At 42.2% G+C, this 17,658-nt stretch overlaps 1 protein-coding gene across 2 annotated transcripts in view; it reads right to left on the bottom strand.

The window, feature by feature from the left end:
• Positions 1-14,735, bottom strand: part of Acss2 (acyl-CoA synthetase short chain family member 2) — a 38,113-nt gene extending 23,378 nt beyond the window's left edge. The window contains exons 1-2 of one of the 2 annotated variants that reach the window (XM_051143594.1): positions 14,510-14,735; positions 10,516-10,711 (exon numbers count right to left, since the gene is read on the bottom strand). In XM_051143594.1, the coding sequence (XP_050999551.1) occupies positions 10,516-10,711; positions 14,510-14,687 (374 nt within the window). In that variant the 5' untranslated portion in view covers positions 14,688-14,735. The remainder of the gene's footprint in view (positions 1-10,515; positions 10,712-14,509) is intronic. The other variant, XM_051143595.1, reaches the window with a different exon arrangement.
• Positions 14,736-17,658: the final 2,923 nt, after the last annotated feature.

The following is a 17,658-nucleotide window of genomic DNA, read 5'->3' as shown; positions in this document are numbered from 1 at the left end:
AGACATAGGCAGGCAGATCCCTGTGACTTTGAGACCAGCCTGGTCTACAAAGCAAGTTCCAGAATAGCAAGGGCTGCATCTTGAAAACCAAGACAAAACAAACAAAACAAAACAAAACACCCTAAAAAAAACCCTAAAAATAATAATATTTGAAACTATAAAATAAAGAAACAACATGAAAGAGTTCTATGACCCATAAAATGTTGCACAAATGTAAGGAACTCTAATGTAAGCATGCCCTTAGGTCATTTTCTCCTTCCACCATGGGAGTGGGAAATGGAAACAACATTGACTTGACAAATAAGCAGCCTAATGTTCCCCTTGGGTATTTCTGCTCTAACTGTGGCAGAAAGGCTGAAAGAAAGGTAGAGGGAGGCATTTCTCCAAAACTGACTCACAAACCACCCAGCAAGTGAAAGAAGACTGGAGATTTGAGATCTACCATTCTTATTTACAGATGAGACCCCTAAGGCACCGGAATAGGAAGTGATGGCCTTGGGTTCCTTAGGACATTACATTGTTCTAAAGTGGAGCTATCCAACATCGTAGCCATTAACCACGAATGACTAGTAAACACTTAAAATATGAGTGAAAACCAGAAACTTTTGTTTTATTTAATCTCACTTTAAATGTAAGATAACATGATTAGTGATCATCACATTGGACACCACAGCTCGACATTCTAAATGACAGTCTGTTCAAGATACTTTCCTTCTAAATAACATGGCCATTTCCTAAGGAAGACGTTTCCAAAACAGGGTGAGAGGGGCAGATTAAGGAAGAAAACCAATGTGTTAAAGCCCTAAGAACTGTGAGGCTGAAGGAATTCAAACTCACAGAGACTTGCCTGCTTCTGTCTCTTGAAGCTAGAACTGGTACACCACCAATGCCTAGCCAAGAAACTTTAAGAGACTAAAATCAGTGGCCGGGCGTGGTGGCGCACGCCTTTAATCCCAGCACTCGGGAGGCAGAGGCAGGCGGATCGCTGTGAGTTCGAGGCCAGCCTGGTCTACAAAGTGAGTCCAGGATGGCCAAGGCTACACAGAGAAACCCTGTCTCGAAAAACCAAAAAAAAAAAAAAAAAAAAAAAGAGACTAAAATCCCAGTTCCTCAATTTCTGTATGTAATCTTTCCTACACAGATCTATCAGGAAATCTAGAGAAAATTCTTCTTCCCCACCCTCTTTCACAATTACCCTTCTGCTAGGTTTTTTAAAACAGCAGAGCTTCTCTCCTATCCTAAACATGACTATGGAGGTAATTGAACCCTATGCCTCACATATCCTAGGTATGTGCTCTCAGCTGATCTATAACCCCGGTAGTTAAAGAATTGTTTTTCAGGGGTACTTTATTCCCACATAACAACTAATTGAGAAGCTTATAAAAATAGAGGTTACATTTTCTGGAGATTCTGGTTAAACAGGGCTAGAGAGTTGGCTTAGAAATTAAGAGCACTTCTGCTTTTCCTGAGGACCCAGGTTTTATTCCCAGCACCTGTATGGCAGCTCACAAACATCTGTAACTCTAGTTCAGGATATCTGAACCCTCTTCTGGCCTCCACAGTTACTGTGCACACGTGGTGCATATACATAATGCAGGCAAAACACCCATACACAGAAAATAAAAATAGGCTGAGATGGAGTCCTGGATTTCTAACAGAATTTTCAAGTGCTTACTCTTATATGCAAAAATGCAGGACCCCCTAGTTCTGAATATTTACTGTTCATTCCTCATTCAATAGATGAATTTGCACAAACCCAGCATCTATTTTTTCTTTGTAAAATATAAGATAGGAAAAGAAAGGTGGCAGAGGGGCAAGGATGATGTTAGCGAGGATAACCTCTGTGTATCTTAGACTGGTTGGTTCTTTTCTCCTGCCCGGGGGTAGAGGAGCAATTCTATAAGTCAGTTTCAAAGAAAATATGTAGGTACAGAAAGAGGTGGATGGAAACAAGCAGAATTTGGAGTCAGGTCAACACATGTTCTTGCATTTCTACAGGGATCAGTGATTCATTAGAAGAATCAGAGAATGAAACTTATATGGCAACTGAATACTTGCTTACATGGGGTAGAGGGAAAACTTAGCTGACAGAGAGATCCAAGAAAAGTGATGCCGTACCTGCCTCACATGCCGAGGAAATCAATACAGGTGCAGCTGATTCCTCACATGACCACAGTATATAACCGTTTTAAAGGTCACCCTTAACCTGATCCTCACAACTACCCTAGCAAGAAGCATTACTACTCTCATTTTAAAATTACAAGAAGTCCAGAGAGTTGGTCAAGGTCACACAGAGGTTAAATGTAAACCCGGAAGTAGGGCCTAGGTTTTGAATTCCAGACTATTTGCTCCACTGCACCAACCAAAGGATAGCCAAATGAACCTGGAGAATCACCCCCCTGAAAACCTGTGGGAAATTAAGGGAACTCCCATCTGCTCTCAACTTCAAACTGCGGCCAAGACCACAGTTACCATGATCTTTTCAATCACTTGACAACTTCCTGAAAGACCCACAACCTCAAGCAAACAAGGAAGATCTCATATTTCAGCTTTAATAGTCCTTGATGGATGGTGAGATAGCCCAATGGGTAAGGAAGGGTGCTTGCTGCCAAGCCTGCCAACCTGAGTTCAATTCTTGGAATCCACATGGTGAAAAAAAGAACTGCCTTACACAAACTGTCCTTTAGCTTACACACACACACACACACACACACACACACACACACACACACACACTAAACAAACAAGTGCAGAATAGTCAAGAGCTGTGGTGTATCTATGTGCCCCTGGAGACAAGCCCTCCACACCCTGACACTCTCCCTTGAAACAATCTCCTGCTTTACATTTTTTTGTTTCCTTACTTCACATTGGTCCTAACAATTCATTTCTTTTTTTTTTTTTTTTTTTTTTTTTTTTGGTTTTTCGAGACAGGGTTTCTCTGTGTAGCCTTGGCCATCCTGGACTCACTTTGTAGACCAGGCTGGCCTCGAACTCACAGTGATCCGCCTGCCTCTGCCTCCCGAGTGCTGGGATTAAAGGCGTGCGCCACCACGCCCGGCTAACAATTCATTTCTAAACAACATTGCAGCTGACAATCTTGTGAGCCCCCAAAAACAAATTTCTCTTGTTTATCATCTAAATACTTATTGTAGTGTCTGCAACTTATCTATAAATATCAAAAAGTTTAAGAACTGCTGCTAGAGGCTGGTATTTATGGATAGATGGTCAATGTATCTAGATGTCTCATTTAAGATGTTATGTTAGTGACTTCAATTATTTAGTCATCTTTAAGAACAGCTGAAATTAAAGTTACTAATAAGAGACCTGGGTGACTGTTTGAATACATTTCCATAAATATATCCCAACCACTGGTATAAAATGAAATAGCAAATTTAGTTTAGTATTTAGGTTATATTTTGTGGTCTGTTAAGACTGAAAAAATAGCCTTTTAAGACCATGAGAGACAAGACTGAAGGACTAGTCTAGTCTGAAGGAGACTAAAAAGGCATAGCAGCCACACATTATATATAATTCTATTGCTATAAAGGACAATCCTGGAAAATTTTCAACAAAGCAGCAATAAAATCCAAGGATTAGATGGTAAGTGACATTTGAATACTGATTTCCTTGTTTTGAGTCATATTTCAATTATACAGGAGAAAGTCCTTGTCGATCTTATTGTTCCCATTGTACAGATGGGAAAACTAAGACCTAACCAGGTAAGAAAAGCTAGTGTCTGTGCCAATGCGCCTCCTCCAGTAGCTACACAGTACTAAAAATACCTTACAGAGTAACTCTTTGGTTTTCATTTATTTACAGGATTATTTCTAGGTTTGTCAGAAGGAAATACAGGCCAGTTAACAAAAACTATGAAAGATATAATAATTTCTTTTTACCTCCCATATTGCATATCCTACAGAACTCTGTTTCTTGAGTGTGATAACTTTAGGAATGAATTTGATTCGAACTCATTATGTTTAGAGAAGGTGTTAGAATGTGCAAAGCAGGGAGACTCCATAATTCTAAAAGTGATCCTAAAGTAAAATGCTCAAGGAAATCGGAGCTCAAAGACCCTAGATATGGAATTTTGAAGTTGTAATCAGTAGGTTCATAATTCAAGTAGAAGGAAAAGAAGTCCAAATACAATTAGGATGACTAGTTAAACATTAGCTCTTTTTTAAAGGGCCATCTTGTGCCAGTGAGATGGCTGTTTGCATAAGAACACTTGCCACCAAGCCTGACAACTTGAGCTTGATTTCCAAAACCTTCCCACACATTAGGCAAGAACAGGCTGTTAATGGGAATGGAGTGAAAAGATAACATTGTAGTTGACTAGAGGAGGGAAACTATTATGGGTAAGTATGAGTGGAATAGAAGCAGAGGGAGAAAGAGGAAAGAATCAAGAATTCTCTTGTTTAATATAACATCTTTCAAAGGCACATACTTATTTGAACAAGGCTTAAATTTGTCCTCCAAAACACAGCCTTGCCTGTAACTTCTCTGTCACTATCTTTGTCTTAGTGTAGCAGGTAGGAGTATTAGTGATGACTTACATGAATGCATATAATAATCGGTCACAAAATATTAGTTATTCGGGGAAAGATAACAAGTGAACTATTTTATAGCTAACTGGAAGAGTGAGAGCTGGTGGGTTGAAAGGACATAGAGACAGTAAGTGATTTGATTTATGGCTACATGACAAGCCAGCCTTGGCTTATGAGAAGAAAGTGGGGAAGAGTAGTTGATGACTGATATTTTTGTCATCTGTACTGTATGTAACTCCATCTCTAGTTTACTCTAGGAAAAGTCGCCAGACACCAAAGCCCACACCAACAGCACCCAGTTCAGGAATCTCTACCCTGAATAAGAAATTCAGTTCTTAGCCGGGCATGGTGGCCCATCATGCCTTTAATCCCAGCACTCAGGAGGCAGAGGCAGGCAGATCGCTGTGAGTTCCAGGCCAGCCTGGTCTACAAAGTGAGTCTAGGTCAGTCAAGACTACACAGAGAGACTCTGGAAAAAACAAAACAAAACAAAAATCTTCCAAGATAGCAAACAAATTCCATGGACTCTTTCCCCCCGCCCCCTGAGACAGGGTTTCTCTGTGTAGCCTTGCCTGTCCTGGACTTGCTTTGTAGACCAGGCTGGCCTCAAACTCACAGCAATCTGCCTGCCTCTGCTCCCGAGTGCTAGGATTAAAGGTGTGTGCCACCGTGCCTGACTCAAATTCCACGGCCTCTTAACTCATAATAGATCCAGATTTTGAGCACTTTTAACCACCTTTACAACTGCCACTATTACCTAAATCATCATGACTCATCCAGATTTCTACAATATCTTGTAATTGGTCTCACCACTTCTACTCTTCCCAATTTAAAAGACAGATCCTAAGTATAATCCAAGTCATTGTCATGATTGTCTAGTGCATTCCCACTTCACCATGCATAAAAAGCCACACTCTGCATCGGCTTTCATGACTCTAAGTGATCCAGCAGCCTGCCCCTCTCTTTACATGGCTTGAGCTAGACCAACTCAACAGTCTCCAAGCACAGCAAGCTTCGGGATGCACTTGCTCTTCCATCTATCTGGAACATTTTTCTCCTCTACCCCAGCTATCTATCACATGGCCCAGTGCATCAGTGCTTTCACATCTGCCCAAATGATGACACCTATCAAAGGACCTTCCCTACCAATGCCCCTCTGTATGCCATTCCCTTCCCAGTGATCAGCATCTTTATATAGCATATATCACTATCTGCTATATTTGCTTATGTGTCTGTTATATACGTGTGTGTATTCTGAGGATTAGACTCAAGTCCTTGTAAGGAAAGCACTTTATTAACTGAGCTATATTCTCAACCCCTATTTGTCATATTCTGTTTGTTTGCTTTGTTTTTTTTTTTTTTTTTTTTTTGAGACAGGGTTTCTCTGTGTAGCCCTGGCTGTCCTGGACTCGCTTTGTAGACCACGCTGGCCTCAAACTCACAGAGATCCGCCTGCCTCTGCTTCCTGAGTGCTGGGATCACAGGCATGCACCACCACGCCCAGCCCCTCTTTACACTGCATAAAGACTTTTCTTTTATCTGTTTTACTCAGAACAGTGCCTGGTATATAGTAAATTCTCAACAAGATCTTATTAAATAAATAAATAGTTCCTTGCATAAACCTCTTATTCTAAAGACACTTGAAGTTTTATTTTGTTTCTCATCCAAATTATTTTTTTTTCAATTTTTAAAAGTTAAAGAATAGCCAGGCGCTGGTGGCACATGCCTTTAATCCCAGCACTTGGGAGGCAGAGGCAGGCGGATGGCTGTGAGGCCAGACAGTGTTCTGTCTACATGCCAGAAGAGGGCACCAGATCTCATTTAGATGGTTGTGAGCCACCATGTAGTTGCTGGGAATTGAACTCAGGAACTTTGGAAGAACAGAGGGTGCTCTTAACCTCTGAGCCATCTCTCCAGCCCTCTTATCTGATTTTTAAATTTTAATTTGAAAATAAGCTCATTTAACTAATATGGCTAATTTCTCTTTTTAACTGTCACAGTCTAGGGTTGGACTATTTGAACAAGGGAGTATCATATTAAAGAAAAGTACAGTTGACTAGTAAAACTATCTGGAGATTAATTTCTATTTTATCTTCAAACAGGTATACAACCCTTAGGCAATTCACTTATCCGTTCTAGCTAATCTTAGATCTGCTAATCTATAAAGAAAGTTGACCTATGTGGACTCTAACAGGCATATAGAGTTCTAAAAATAATATAATTCCATAAACATTTATTATGTATGAAGTCAAAGTAAAAGGCCAAATTCTTCCTTGTGGTGGTTCTGTTTTAGCTGTCTAGAATTCGCTCTTTTTTTTTTTTTTTTTTTTTTTAAGATTTCTTTATTTAGTATACAGTGTTCTATCTGCATGTAAGGGCAGCAGATTTCATTGTAGATGGTTGTGAGCCATCATGTGGTTGCTGGGAATTGAACTCAGGACCTCTGGAAGAACAGGCAGTGCTCTTAACCTCTGAGCCATCTCTCCAGCCCTAGAATTCGCTCTTAAAAGCGCTATTTTACTTGTGGATTACTTCAGTGCATATATGTTCCAATATAAGAAATGAACTAAAACTGCGGTATGCTAATAGTAGTACTACATTCATCTAAATGACACTAAGCCAAGAAGAAGGTGATAAGAAAACTTGCCAGATATGATGACTCAGGCCTGTAATCTCAGTATCTGAGCAGCGGAGGCAGGTAGAGCAGTTGCTTAGCATATGCAAAACTGTAGGTGTAATTGCCATGAGTTTGAGACCAAACTGGGTTACATGATGAGTTCCACAGTAGCCGGGGCTATATAGTGAAGACTCATAAAAACAAAACAGGAAAACAAAGAGCTGAAGATAAAGCTTACTGGAAGATTGCTCACCTTGACAGCATACGGCCCTGGGATCAAAAGCCTAGCACTGCCAGAAAAAAAAAATTACTAAAATTTTTATTTAATTTATTTTTATTTAAAAAAAAAATTTTTTTCTAGACAGGGTTTCCTCTGTGTAGCAGAGCCCTGGCTGTCCTAGACTCATTTTTTAGACCAGGCTGGGCTTGAACTCACAGTGACCCACCTGCCTCTGCCTCCCAAGTGCTGGGATTAAAGGCATGAGCCACCACTGCCCAGAAAATTTTATTTTTTTTTAAAGCATCAATTGAAAAAATAAAATAGCTGGGTGTGGTGGTGCACACCTTTAATCCCAACACTTGGGAGGCAGAGGCAGATGGGTCACTGTGAGTGGGTCACTGTGAGTTCAAGGCCAGCCTGGTCTATAAAGCAAGTCTAGAACAGCCAAGGCTACATAGAGAAACCCTGTCTCAAAAAACCAAAAAATAAAATAAAATAAAGCAGAAGCCGGGTGGTGGTGGTGCACACCTTTAATCCCAGCCCTTGAGAGGAAAAGACAAGTGGATCTCTATGAGTTCAAGGCCAGCCTGATCTACATAGGAGTTCCAGGACAGCCAGGGATACCAGGGATACACTGAGAAACACTTTCTCAAAATAAAACAAAACAAAAAGAAAAAAGGTGGGCCCTAAAAGAGAAGACTATGGGTTAGGGAGGAAGAAAGTCTTACATATATATATATATTACAAGAAAAAGATGGTAGGTAATTGCTGACTCCGGGGGAGGGGGGGGGAGCTTGTACATGAAAGAAAACGCAAAATGCAGTTCCATTAGGAGAATGCTTGTCTACCATGCACAAGTTCCCAGCATAAACTGGCCAGAATGGTTCAGGTCTATAATCCCAGCACACAGTAGAGGGAAGTAGAGGCAAAAGGTTCAGAATCTCATGGTCATCCTCGGCTACATAGTTACTGAGGCTACTGTGAGACACAGAAAAAAGAAAGAGAAAGAAAAAGAAAAAGAAGAGAAAAAGAAAGGAAGGAAGAAAGAAAAAAGAAAGAAATGCCACCTTAATAAGCTTACTACAATGCTCTTATAAAGACTGGTTTGAAGTTAATTTAGTGAAAGAGAGAAGTTAGAGTTGTGTTTGAGATGTAGATTCTTAACTATAATAACAGGAAACCAATCTCTTCTTCAAAGACAATAAAAGGAGGCTGAGAGTACAGCTCAGTGGTAGAGCATCAGCAGTCGAGAAAGAGGAGGAAAAGAAGGAAGAGGATTGTAAGTATATTCACAAGAAAAAAAGAAAAGAAAAGAAAAGCCAAGCATGGTGGTGCACACCTGTAATCCCAGCACTTGGGGAGGCAAAGGCAGGTGGATTTCTGTCAATGTGAGGTCAGCCTAGTCTACAAAGTGAGTCCAGGATAGCCAAGGCTATACAAAGACACCCTGTCTTGTAGAAAGAAAGCAAGAAAGAAAGAAAGGGAAAAGAAAAAGAAAAAAGGAGGAAATGCCACCCTAATACACTTACTATACTGCTCTTATAAAAACTGTGGTTTGAAGTTAATTAAAAAAATGCTTAAAGTAGGTTCAACAAAGGTAAGCAACTATATATCTAGTACATTTGCACTTTATTTTATTATAACAAATGTAATCCATTCATAGTTTACTGTAAACATCAAGAATTGAAAATTAATTATCCATCTGGTACTTGCTCCCATTTCTCTACTCCTGTACTCGTAACACCTAATACAAGGCTGAGTATCCAATATCTTTTATAATTTGTGTATGGGTGTTTGTGTGTGTGCAGGTGCCTGTGGCATCTACAAGAGGGCATCGGATTCTCTGGAGCTGGAGTTATAGGTGGTTTAAGCTGCCCAGTGTGGGTTCTGGGAACTGACCTTGGATCCTCTGCAAGAGCATTATGGTCTCTTAACTACTGAGCCATCTCTCTAGTCCAGTACCCAGTGTCCTTAAAGATTATTGTTGAACAAGTGATCTTGTAAAAGCCAAGTAAGGATATCTTACCATCGAGCTATAAAATTTTGCACCGGAAGAAAATTTGTAGATTACTAATGCAATGCTTTCCAAACTGGTGTTCCACTGAACACTGTTTCTTAGAGACAGCGTTAGCATACACTGGGGATCCCACACAGACAAGTCTGAGGGGGTAGGCATGTGGGGGTAGATCTGGGAGGAACTAGGGGGAGGAGCTGGAATTAAATATGACCAAATACATTGTAAGAATTGCACAAAGAATTAATAAAACATATTTTAAAAAAGAAATCTTGCCAGGCATAATGGCTTCTGCAGCTACTGTGAGTATTAAATAAAGTGTTTCTTAAGCTGCTAAACATAGTATCTAACATTTACTCAACAAAAGGTAAGGGTAACAGTGATATTGTTGGTGAAAACCTAACTCAAACTTTGTCCTAAAGCAAGAATGAAAAAAAGCGAACTAGCCCTCTTCTCTCCTATATACTCGCTCTCCTCCTCGCCAACCGTAAACCAAAAACAAGAGAAGGGCCACTTGGTTATATGTTGACACTGTTATGCAGTAGTTATGATTTGAAGAAAATAATTTAACTTCCTTGATGTATTTTTCCTTACTGAAATATCGAATGAATGATACTTTGCTTACTCTTTCTGGTTGCTGTAAACATCATGTCAGTGTATGGAATTTGAGGTACTCTGTGACAGCCCAGTGTGGATGGCATACAACTGTAATTCCAACCGTTAGGAGGCTGAAGCAGGAGGGTTGCTGCGAGTTTAAACCTGTTTTCATTACATAGCAGATACCAGACCAGCCAGGATTTCATAATAAGACTCTCTTAAAATATCTAGAATTGGCGGTAGGGGGAGCAAGATCTATTACCAAGTAAAAGGCATTTGTCCCCAAGCCTGATGATCTGAGTTCAGTCCCCACAATCCAGTGTGACTAGGAGAACCACCAACTCCTGAAAGTGGTCCTCTGACCTTTACACTCTCATGCCATCCACACACAACTAATTGATTAAATAATCAATTAATTAATTTTTAATAATATTTTAAAATTTAAAAATAAAACACACTGTGAATTATGAAACACTATATAAATACAAGATTTTTATCTGCCATAGACTATAAATATTTTTACCAGTAAAAAGCAACTTTATCACCAAGTTTTTTCTCATGGACATTTCTATCCAGCACATTGTAGCAGATATTTGTGGTTGCTCCTTTCATCCACTCAGTGAATATTCTCCCTTTAGTCACATCAAAGTTGTACTGGAGGAATGGGCCAGAGCATGGAGTCTTCCAATAAAATTCCTTGGCAATGCTTCCCCAAAACTCTGCAAGAAAAAGAGATGTCCACTGTCACAAAGTATCTCAAACACATCTTACCATCAGATGGAGTACTAATATATGCACAGGACCAAGTTACAATCGCCCTGCCCTAGGACCCATCTGTCTAATCCTCTCCTGCCTACAGTCTATTCCCAAATTTTGATTCACATTGCTCCTTCTATATGCAGAGGGTCTATCCCGAGCCAAGTGTAGTGGCACATGCTTATTATGATCCAGGTACCTGGGAGGTAGAGGCACAATTTTCAGGCATTCAAGGTAAGTCCTTTACATAGGGAGTTCAGAGCCAGCGTTGCTATATGATACCTTGTCTCCAATACACACACACACACCACACACACACACCACACACACACACACACACACACACACACATATCAATCCAGTTTTTACCACCTATTTAAATCATATTCATGCAGTATCTAGCACAATGACCAGCACCCAGCAGACAATCAAAAAAAAAAAAAAAAAAAGAAAGAAAGAAAGCAAAAGAAAAAAGAAAAGAAATTCTTTACCTATATTGTCTTCCACAAGCATGCCTTTCTTCTCTTAATTTGTTCTCTCTCTTAACAATATTTATTGAGCATTTCCTTCGATAACTACTTGCACAAGTGCTCCTGATACCAGATGTTACTCAAGGCTATTTATATGGCTTGTTTAACTCAGTCCTTACTGCATCCCTAGGAGGTATGCGTTATTTTGTTTCTTATAGATTTGAAAATGAAGGTTTGGAGACACTGAATAACTTGCCTAAGATTTCACAGGTTACTAAGTCAACATTTGAATTTCCTTGAGGAGACACTTTTCCTAATTTTTCAAAAGACAGATAGATATTTTACTTTGGAACCCAATGAAAGTGATTACTATGGCATGAGAGGAAACCGAGGGTTTATGTTTAGAAAACTATTTGAGGCCGACACAAAGAAAATATCAGTAGGAACTAATTCATAAGTTGGCATATTGGGGACAAGACAATATAACTGAAAGCTAAATCACATGCTGTGTCACCTTTCTTCACTCTATTAAGGAAACAAAAATTAAATCAAACCAAGGTGCTACTGTATACCTATAAAACTAAGCAAAGATTTTTTTTTTTAACTTAATTATAGGCTTTGGATGCATGCGCTCTATCTAGAAAATCAGATACTTTTATACATTAACAGTACTGTAAAAAATGTCTGGCAAGAGCTATCAAACTTTTTAAAATCTTTGCTAATTCAAATTTGGAAATATATATATTCCAAGAAAATAACTCCCAAAATGGAAAGAACGCATTACTAAAAAGGTTTCTATAGCAACATTACAATCGTGAAACTAGAGAAGGGTACAGTGATATAGGCCTGTAATCCTAGCACTTGAAAGGTAGAAAGCTCCACAATCAGGAGTTCAAGGCCAGCCTCAGCTAACAGGAAATTTGAGGCCAGCCTGGGCTACATGAAACCTGAACTAAAAACAAAATCATTAATAATAAAACCACAGCTGGAGAAATAGTTCAATTTGTAAAGTGCTTGCCATAAGCATAACGATCTGCCACTCATTTGTCATGCTATTGCCTTAGGGGCAGAGACAGATAGATCTCTGGGGCTTGCTGGCCATGATAGCCAAGGTTGTCCTCTAGTATACACACACACACACACACACACACACACACACACACACACACACCTTAAAACAAACTCAAAATCCCAACAAAAACTTGTAATATAATAAAATACTAAATGGCCATTAAAAAAAAGTCAGCCAGGACTATATATCAAGACCCTGTCTCACATACATGCACACACACACGAAGTTTTTTACAATGACATATGAAACAGCGTTCCCACAGTATCAGCCTAATGGTGTTGAGATAAGTCGGCTGGAGCAACTGAAGGTGTTAAGATTAGGGAGGAGGGGACAAATTAGGAGATAGCTTCCTGCTTTCTGAAAGTGGCTCTGAGAATGGAAGGAAAGGTCAATCTGAGAGCTATTTTGAAATAGTATTGACAGAACTTGGTGAAACACAAACTGTAGAGTCAAAGAATAGCATAATATTCAGAGTGTAGGTTGGTTCTCTAGTCAAGATCATGTTGGTCTAAATCCTAACTTCATCAGACTTGCTTTATGACCCTGTATAAGTTAGTCTCTCTAAGCTTCAGTTTGAGCTGAAAAGGGTGGGTCGTATCCACATCAAATCAAACTAAAATGCTGCTTAGTAAATAATAATTTATAAGGTATAAAAATATCAGAGAAGATGATGACGGAAGATATTTATAGTTTAGGATAATGCCACTGACACTACCAGGAGATTTAAGAAAAAATTAGAGTAAAGAGAAAGAAAGAAAATTAGGGACAAAGGCAGATCTGGTGGTATTCTTCACTCACAGTCTTCATCAAGGTGTGTGAAATACAAATGGTCTATAGTCCTGTGAAATTTGGGAGCAGAATATAAGTGAAATACAGGGTATGAGGTTAGATACTTAGAACAGGAATGACTGTAGTAGTACTTACTAGCTTATCCCAGAGAAACAGATGGAATTCATGATGGAAGAAAATACAGAATATTTGAAGCAATGAACAACTTCACACTTGATTCAATACTGCTTTGTGTTGCTTAGTATCTGACTCATCCATATTGTTGTTGTTAAACAAATCATTACTTATTTAATGGCTGCTGGGCATCAAAAATTTGATAATGGACCCTTTATTACCCACTTTGTCTTCATAATCTTTGAATCTAGTATTATTATTCCTATCTTGGAGATGAACAAATTAAATAGTTTTTTTTTTTAATCTGCCCAAGACGGCAAGCAATGCTGTTTATGCATTTTTCTGAATGTGATGTGTGGCTTGCGTTTACCCTACTACCAAATATGCTGCCTCTCAACCAGGATGTGGCAGTGGGATTTATTATTGGCTGTTTTCTGTTTGGGGCAGGGTCTCACTATGTAGCCCTGGCTGTTCTGAAACTACCTATGCAGACCAGGCTGGCCTTGAACTTACAAACACCTGCCTCTGCTTCTCCAGTGCTTGGGATTAAAGGCCTGGCCAGGACGTGGCTTTGCTCCCTAAACTGTCCTGACACGCTTTTAAAGGCAAAGACTTATCTCTCAGAATCTGAGTTACTGGAACTTAGGTCCAAATGTATTTTGTTGTTGTTTTGGTTTTTCCAGATACGGTTTCTCTGTGTAGCCTTGGCTGTCCTGGACTCACTTTGTAGACCAGGCTAGTCTCAAACTCACAGCGATCCACCTGCCTCTGCCTCTGGAGTGCTGGAATTAAAGGCGTGGACCACCACGCCCGGCCAAATGTATTTTAAACAAAAACAAACAAACAAACAAAAACACGCGACATACTAACAACTTGTTCAACTGTACAGAAATGAGATGAGCGCACTTCGTTAAAGGTCTGAGAGGGGCAATTGTTGAATTGGAAGCAAAGAAGATTCTCCCTCTCTTCAGGGCCCTCCTTCCCTCAGGGCTCACCCTTACGCCTTGGAGCCCTTCTTTTCACCTCAGGGAAGATCCTCGTGGAACTTTCTCCTCACTGAACCCCGCTCCTCCTCGCGAAAACCTACGTCTCACAAAACTGCCAAGTCGCCAGAGAGTCCGACTTCTAGGAACCTCCGCCTCACAGACCCCTCCTTCTTCTCACCGAACCCCATCTCTTTCGAATCCCTCTTCCATCTCCCTCGGCGACCCTCCATCTCCTCCTCCCTTCTCTGGGCGCTCGGTAAATCCCCCTCGGAGTCCCGCTCGCTCCTCTGCTCGCTGGCGCCCCCAAGAGTCGCCCGGGCCCAGCCTCACCCCGCGGCTCCTCCACAGAACGCCGGTGCAGCTCGCGGTAGCGCTGCAGAGAGGAGACGTGTGCCGAGCGCCTGACCTCCGGCGGCGGGGACCAACGCCGCGCCCGGCCCTCGGCGCCCGTCTCCTCGCGAGCCCGGCTCCCGCCGCCGCTCTTGCGCCGCTCCTCGGGAAGCCCCATCGCGTCAAGTTCTGAGCACCTTGGCCGCCGTTGCGGTCGCGGCGGGTGTCGGGGCGGGGAAAACAGGTCGGCCCTAGAGGCGGGGCCTCGGGCGAGGGCGGAGCCTGAGGCTAGAGGCCGTGCTCTCGGCATCCAATAGTGGGTAGGGCCGTGCGTGGAGGGGGCGGGGTCAGCAAGAACCGCTGCCGAAAGTTGGGGCGGGGGCGGAGCTGACTTGCCGGAAGGGGTGTGGCGGGAGAGGGGTGGAGCCCTGGAATGACAGAGCAGGGGGCGGGGCCAGAGGTGACAGGCGAGGAGGCGGGCCCGTGGAGTGATGGGGTGTAGCTCGGCTGGTTGTGACAGGAGAGGAGGCAGGGCTGTGGAGTGACCAAGTTAGGGTCTTGGAGTGACAGATGGGGGTTGGGTTACGGCGCAGCGCAGCTAGAGACGTGAAAGGCTGGCTACTGGGAGGCATTGTGTCATCCGTTGTGCTCTCACCGTGGTCTGATTGCACATTGCCGTCACCCCACCGAACTGGATAGCTAGGTGTTCCTTCTAGGTGACACTCCTCCCCCAAGTCTCCTGCCGAGCAACACCGCTATTCCCTTCCCACGGAAAAAGTCCTCCGCGACCTTGAGGGCTGGCTATGACCCTTCCAGCCAACTCGGGTCACTCTGATCTTTGCCTCCATACTTTCCATCCTGATCTACAGTGCAAGGCTGTAAGTGAAAACCAGAAAGATCCTTGAGAACTTTGCCAAAAAGCAGGAAAGGAAGAGAAAGTTCACGAAGTCAGGAAGCAAATAATCATCAAGTTGAGGTCAAGTCTGAGTTCTTGTGTTGTCTGTTTTTACTGACACAAATAGAAACCAGATCTTGTAAAATACCAAGGGCTATGCAAAATGATAAAAATATATCAAGAGGAATCATTGCATTCTTTAATTCACCTAATTCACCCATCTGCTACAAATCAAGTTTACTGACTTCCATCTTAACCCAGAAGGAAGCCTAGGAACCCTCCACCTCCTACCTGCAGTTATCACCGAGAAAGGATCACTTCATTTAACAATTCAGGCTGTCAAGACAAGGATCTATAATATCTACAAGGGTGAGTCTGAGGTCTGAAGCAGGAAGCTCCCGCCATTTGACGCCCACCTACCCACGTGCCACCCCGATCTTTGTCCGACTGTCTATAAGCTTAGCACACACCAAACTGAAAATAAAATCTCCCCCTGCTCAGTTATATGATCCAGAGCCCACCCTATCCCGAGGGGAGGGTCCTGAGGGCCCGCTAAGCACAAACAGACCTTATAGAACAGTCACGGATCTCAGCGAGGGAACAGATATTTTGTCAAGGAGACATCAACTCCTCTGAACAGATCCACACTTCACTGAAATTGCATGAATTGTATTAAGGAGGCAGAGATATTTTTTTTTTTCCTGGAGGTCCCAGTCCCCATGGAAGAAGCCTGCTTGTAGGACATGGATGGCATTAACAGGATGAAGAGTTTCCTAAGGGTATCTGAACCCTGATGAGAAGGCTCACTCCTCGCTAAGGAGCATCTACATACACTGAAGGAGTGAACAGCACCCATGTAACACGGATCTCATTTGGTGGTGATAAAACTCATTGATGGGGTCTGGGAATCATGGAAGCAGTGATCCCTATAGACCTCACGAATGAGATAAGACCCTTTCTATGGAGACTAAGGCACATATAACTTTGCCTCTTGGTAAGAAGACTGTCTTCCCTTAATCTCGCCTCCAGGGCACAGCTCTCACCCGCCCTCCTTCCTAAGCCTTTCTCCTGCAACTGTTCGCTGTCTACTGCTGCTCCCTGCTGTCTACAAGTAGCACCGCAGCTTCTTGTGTCCATAGTAAATGCTAAAACAGTTCAAGTCACACTGAAGCCTGGAGCCAAGGATTGGGAAAGGAAAGAATGTTACCTACACAAGGCTTCACCAGCCCAATTTCTCTTCCTGTGTACTGAATAGTAGAAGTTTGGACTCATAACTTTCATCCTTGGATCTAGGGGAGCAGTTCCAGAGATGGGCTTGGCAGGACCTAGAATGAAGAAACCTGTTCTCCTTCTTACCTTTCCATTTTCTCTCTCTTCTTTCCTTCTTCTTCCTCTTCCTCTTCTTCTTCCTCCTCCTCCTCCTTCCTCCTCCTCCTTTTCATGCTGGGTGGCAAACCCTCACAGGCAAGCGCTCTACCAAAGACTTACTTTCTAAGCCCCTGTCCTTACCCGTCTATCCTGCTCATCCTACCCCTGCTGCTCTACCATACCGCCGTTACTTCTCTTACTTTAGCTCCAGGACCACATCAAGAACTCTTAAAAATGCCAAAGAAGCCGGGCATGGTGGCGCATGCCTTTAATCCCAGCACTCGGGAGGCAGAGGCAGGCGGATTGCTGTGACTTTGAGGCCAGCCTGGTTCTACAAAGCGAGTCTAAGACTGCCAAGGCTACACAGAGAAACCCTGACTCGAAACATCCCCCCCACAAAAAAAGCCAAAGAACATTAAGGTTCCAAAGACCGCTTCCTGGCCCACTAAGTCACGTCTCTTGGAGTGGAATCTGAGGATTTGCTTCTAAAGATCCTAAAGCTGGGGTGGGCTCCAGTCAGGGCCAATCTCCCATGCTGATACATCAGGACAATTCCAGAAGGAGTTGGGGTTTAAAAGAGAAGTGTGTGCAAATTTGGGACGCAGAAAGGGACGTGAAATGGAAAGAGAGGTTCAAGAGAGGTCTGCAGATGAAAAAGTCGTCAGGAATGATTTAAAAGGAATCCAGGGATGGCTTGAAGTCAGAGTTGTAAGCCGCAGAGAAGTCTGAGAGGGTCCGAAGAAGTAGTCTAAAATGGGTCAGAGGAGTAGTCTGAGCTCAGAGGACAGTCTCGGTGCCCACAAAGAGGTTTGGGGTCCAATAAGCAAGCGGTCAAAAAAAGATCTGAAGTCAAAGAGCAGTTTGCGATCAGATGTCGGTCTGTGAT

The sequence above is a fragment of the Acomys russatus genome, chromosome 4 (genome assembly GCF_903995435.1).
Source record: "Acomys russatus chromosome 4, mAcoRus1.1, whole genome shotgun sequence".
In the NCBI taxonomy this organism is placed as follows: domain Eukaryota; kingdom Metazoa; phylum Chordata; class Mammalia; order Rodentia; family Muridae; genus Acomys; species Acomys russatus.
This window is presented reverse-complemented; position numbering and strand designations above follow the sequence as displayed.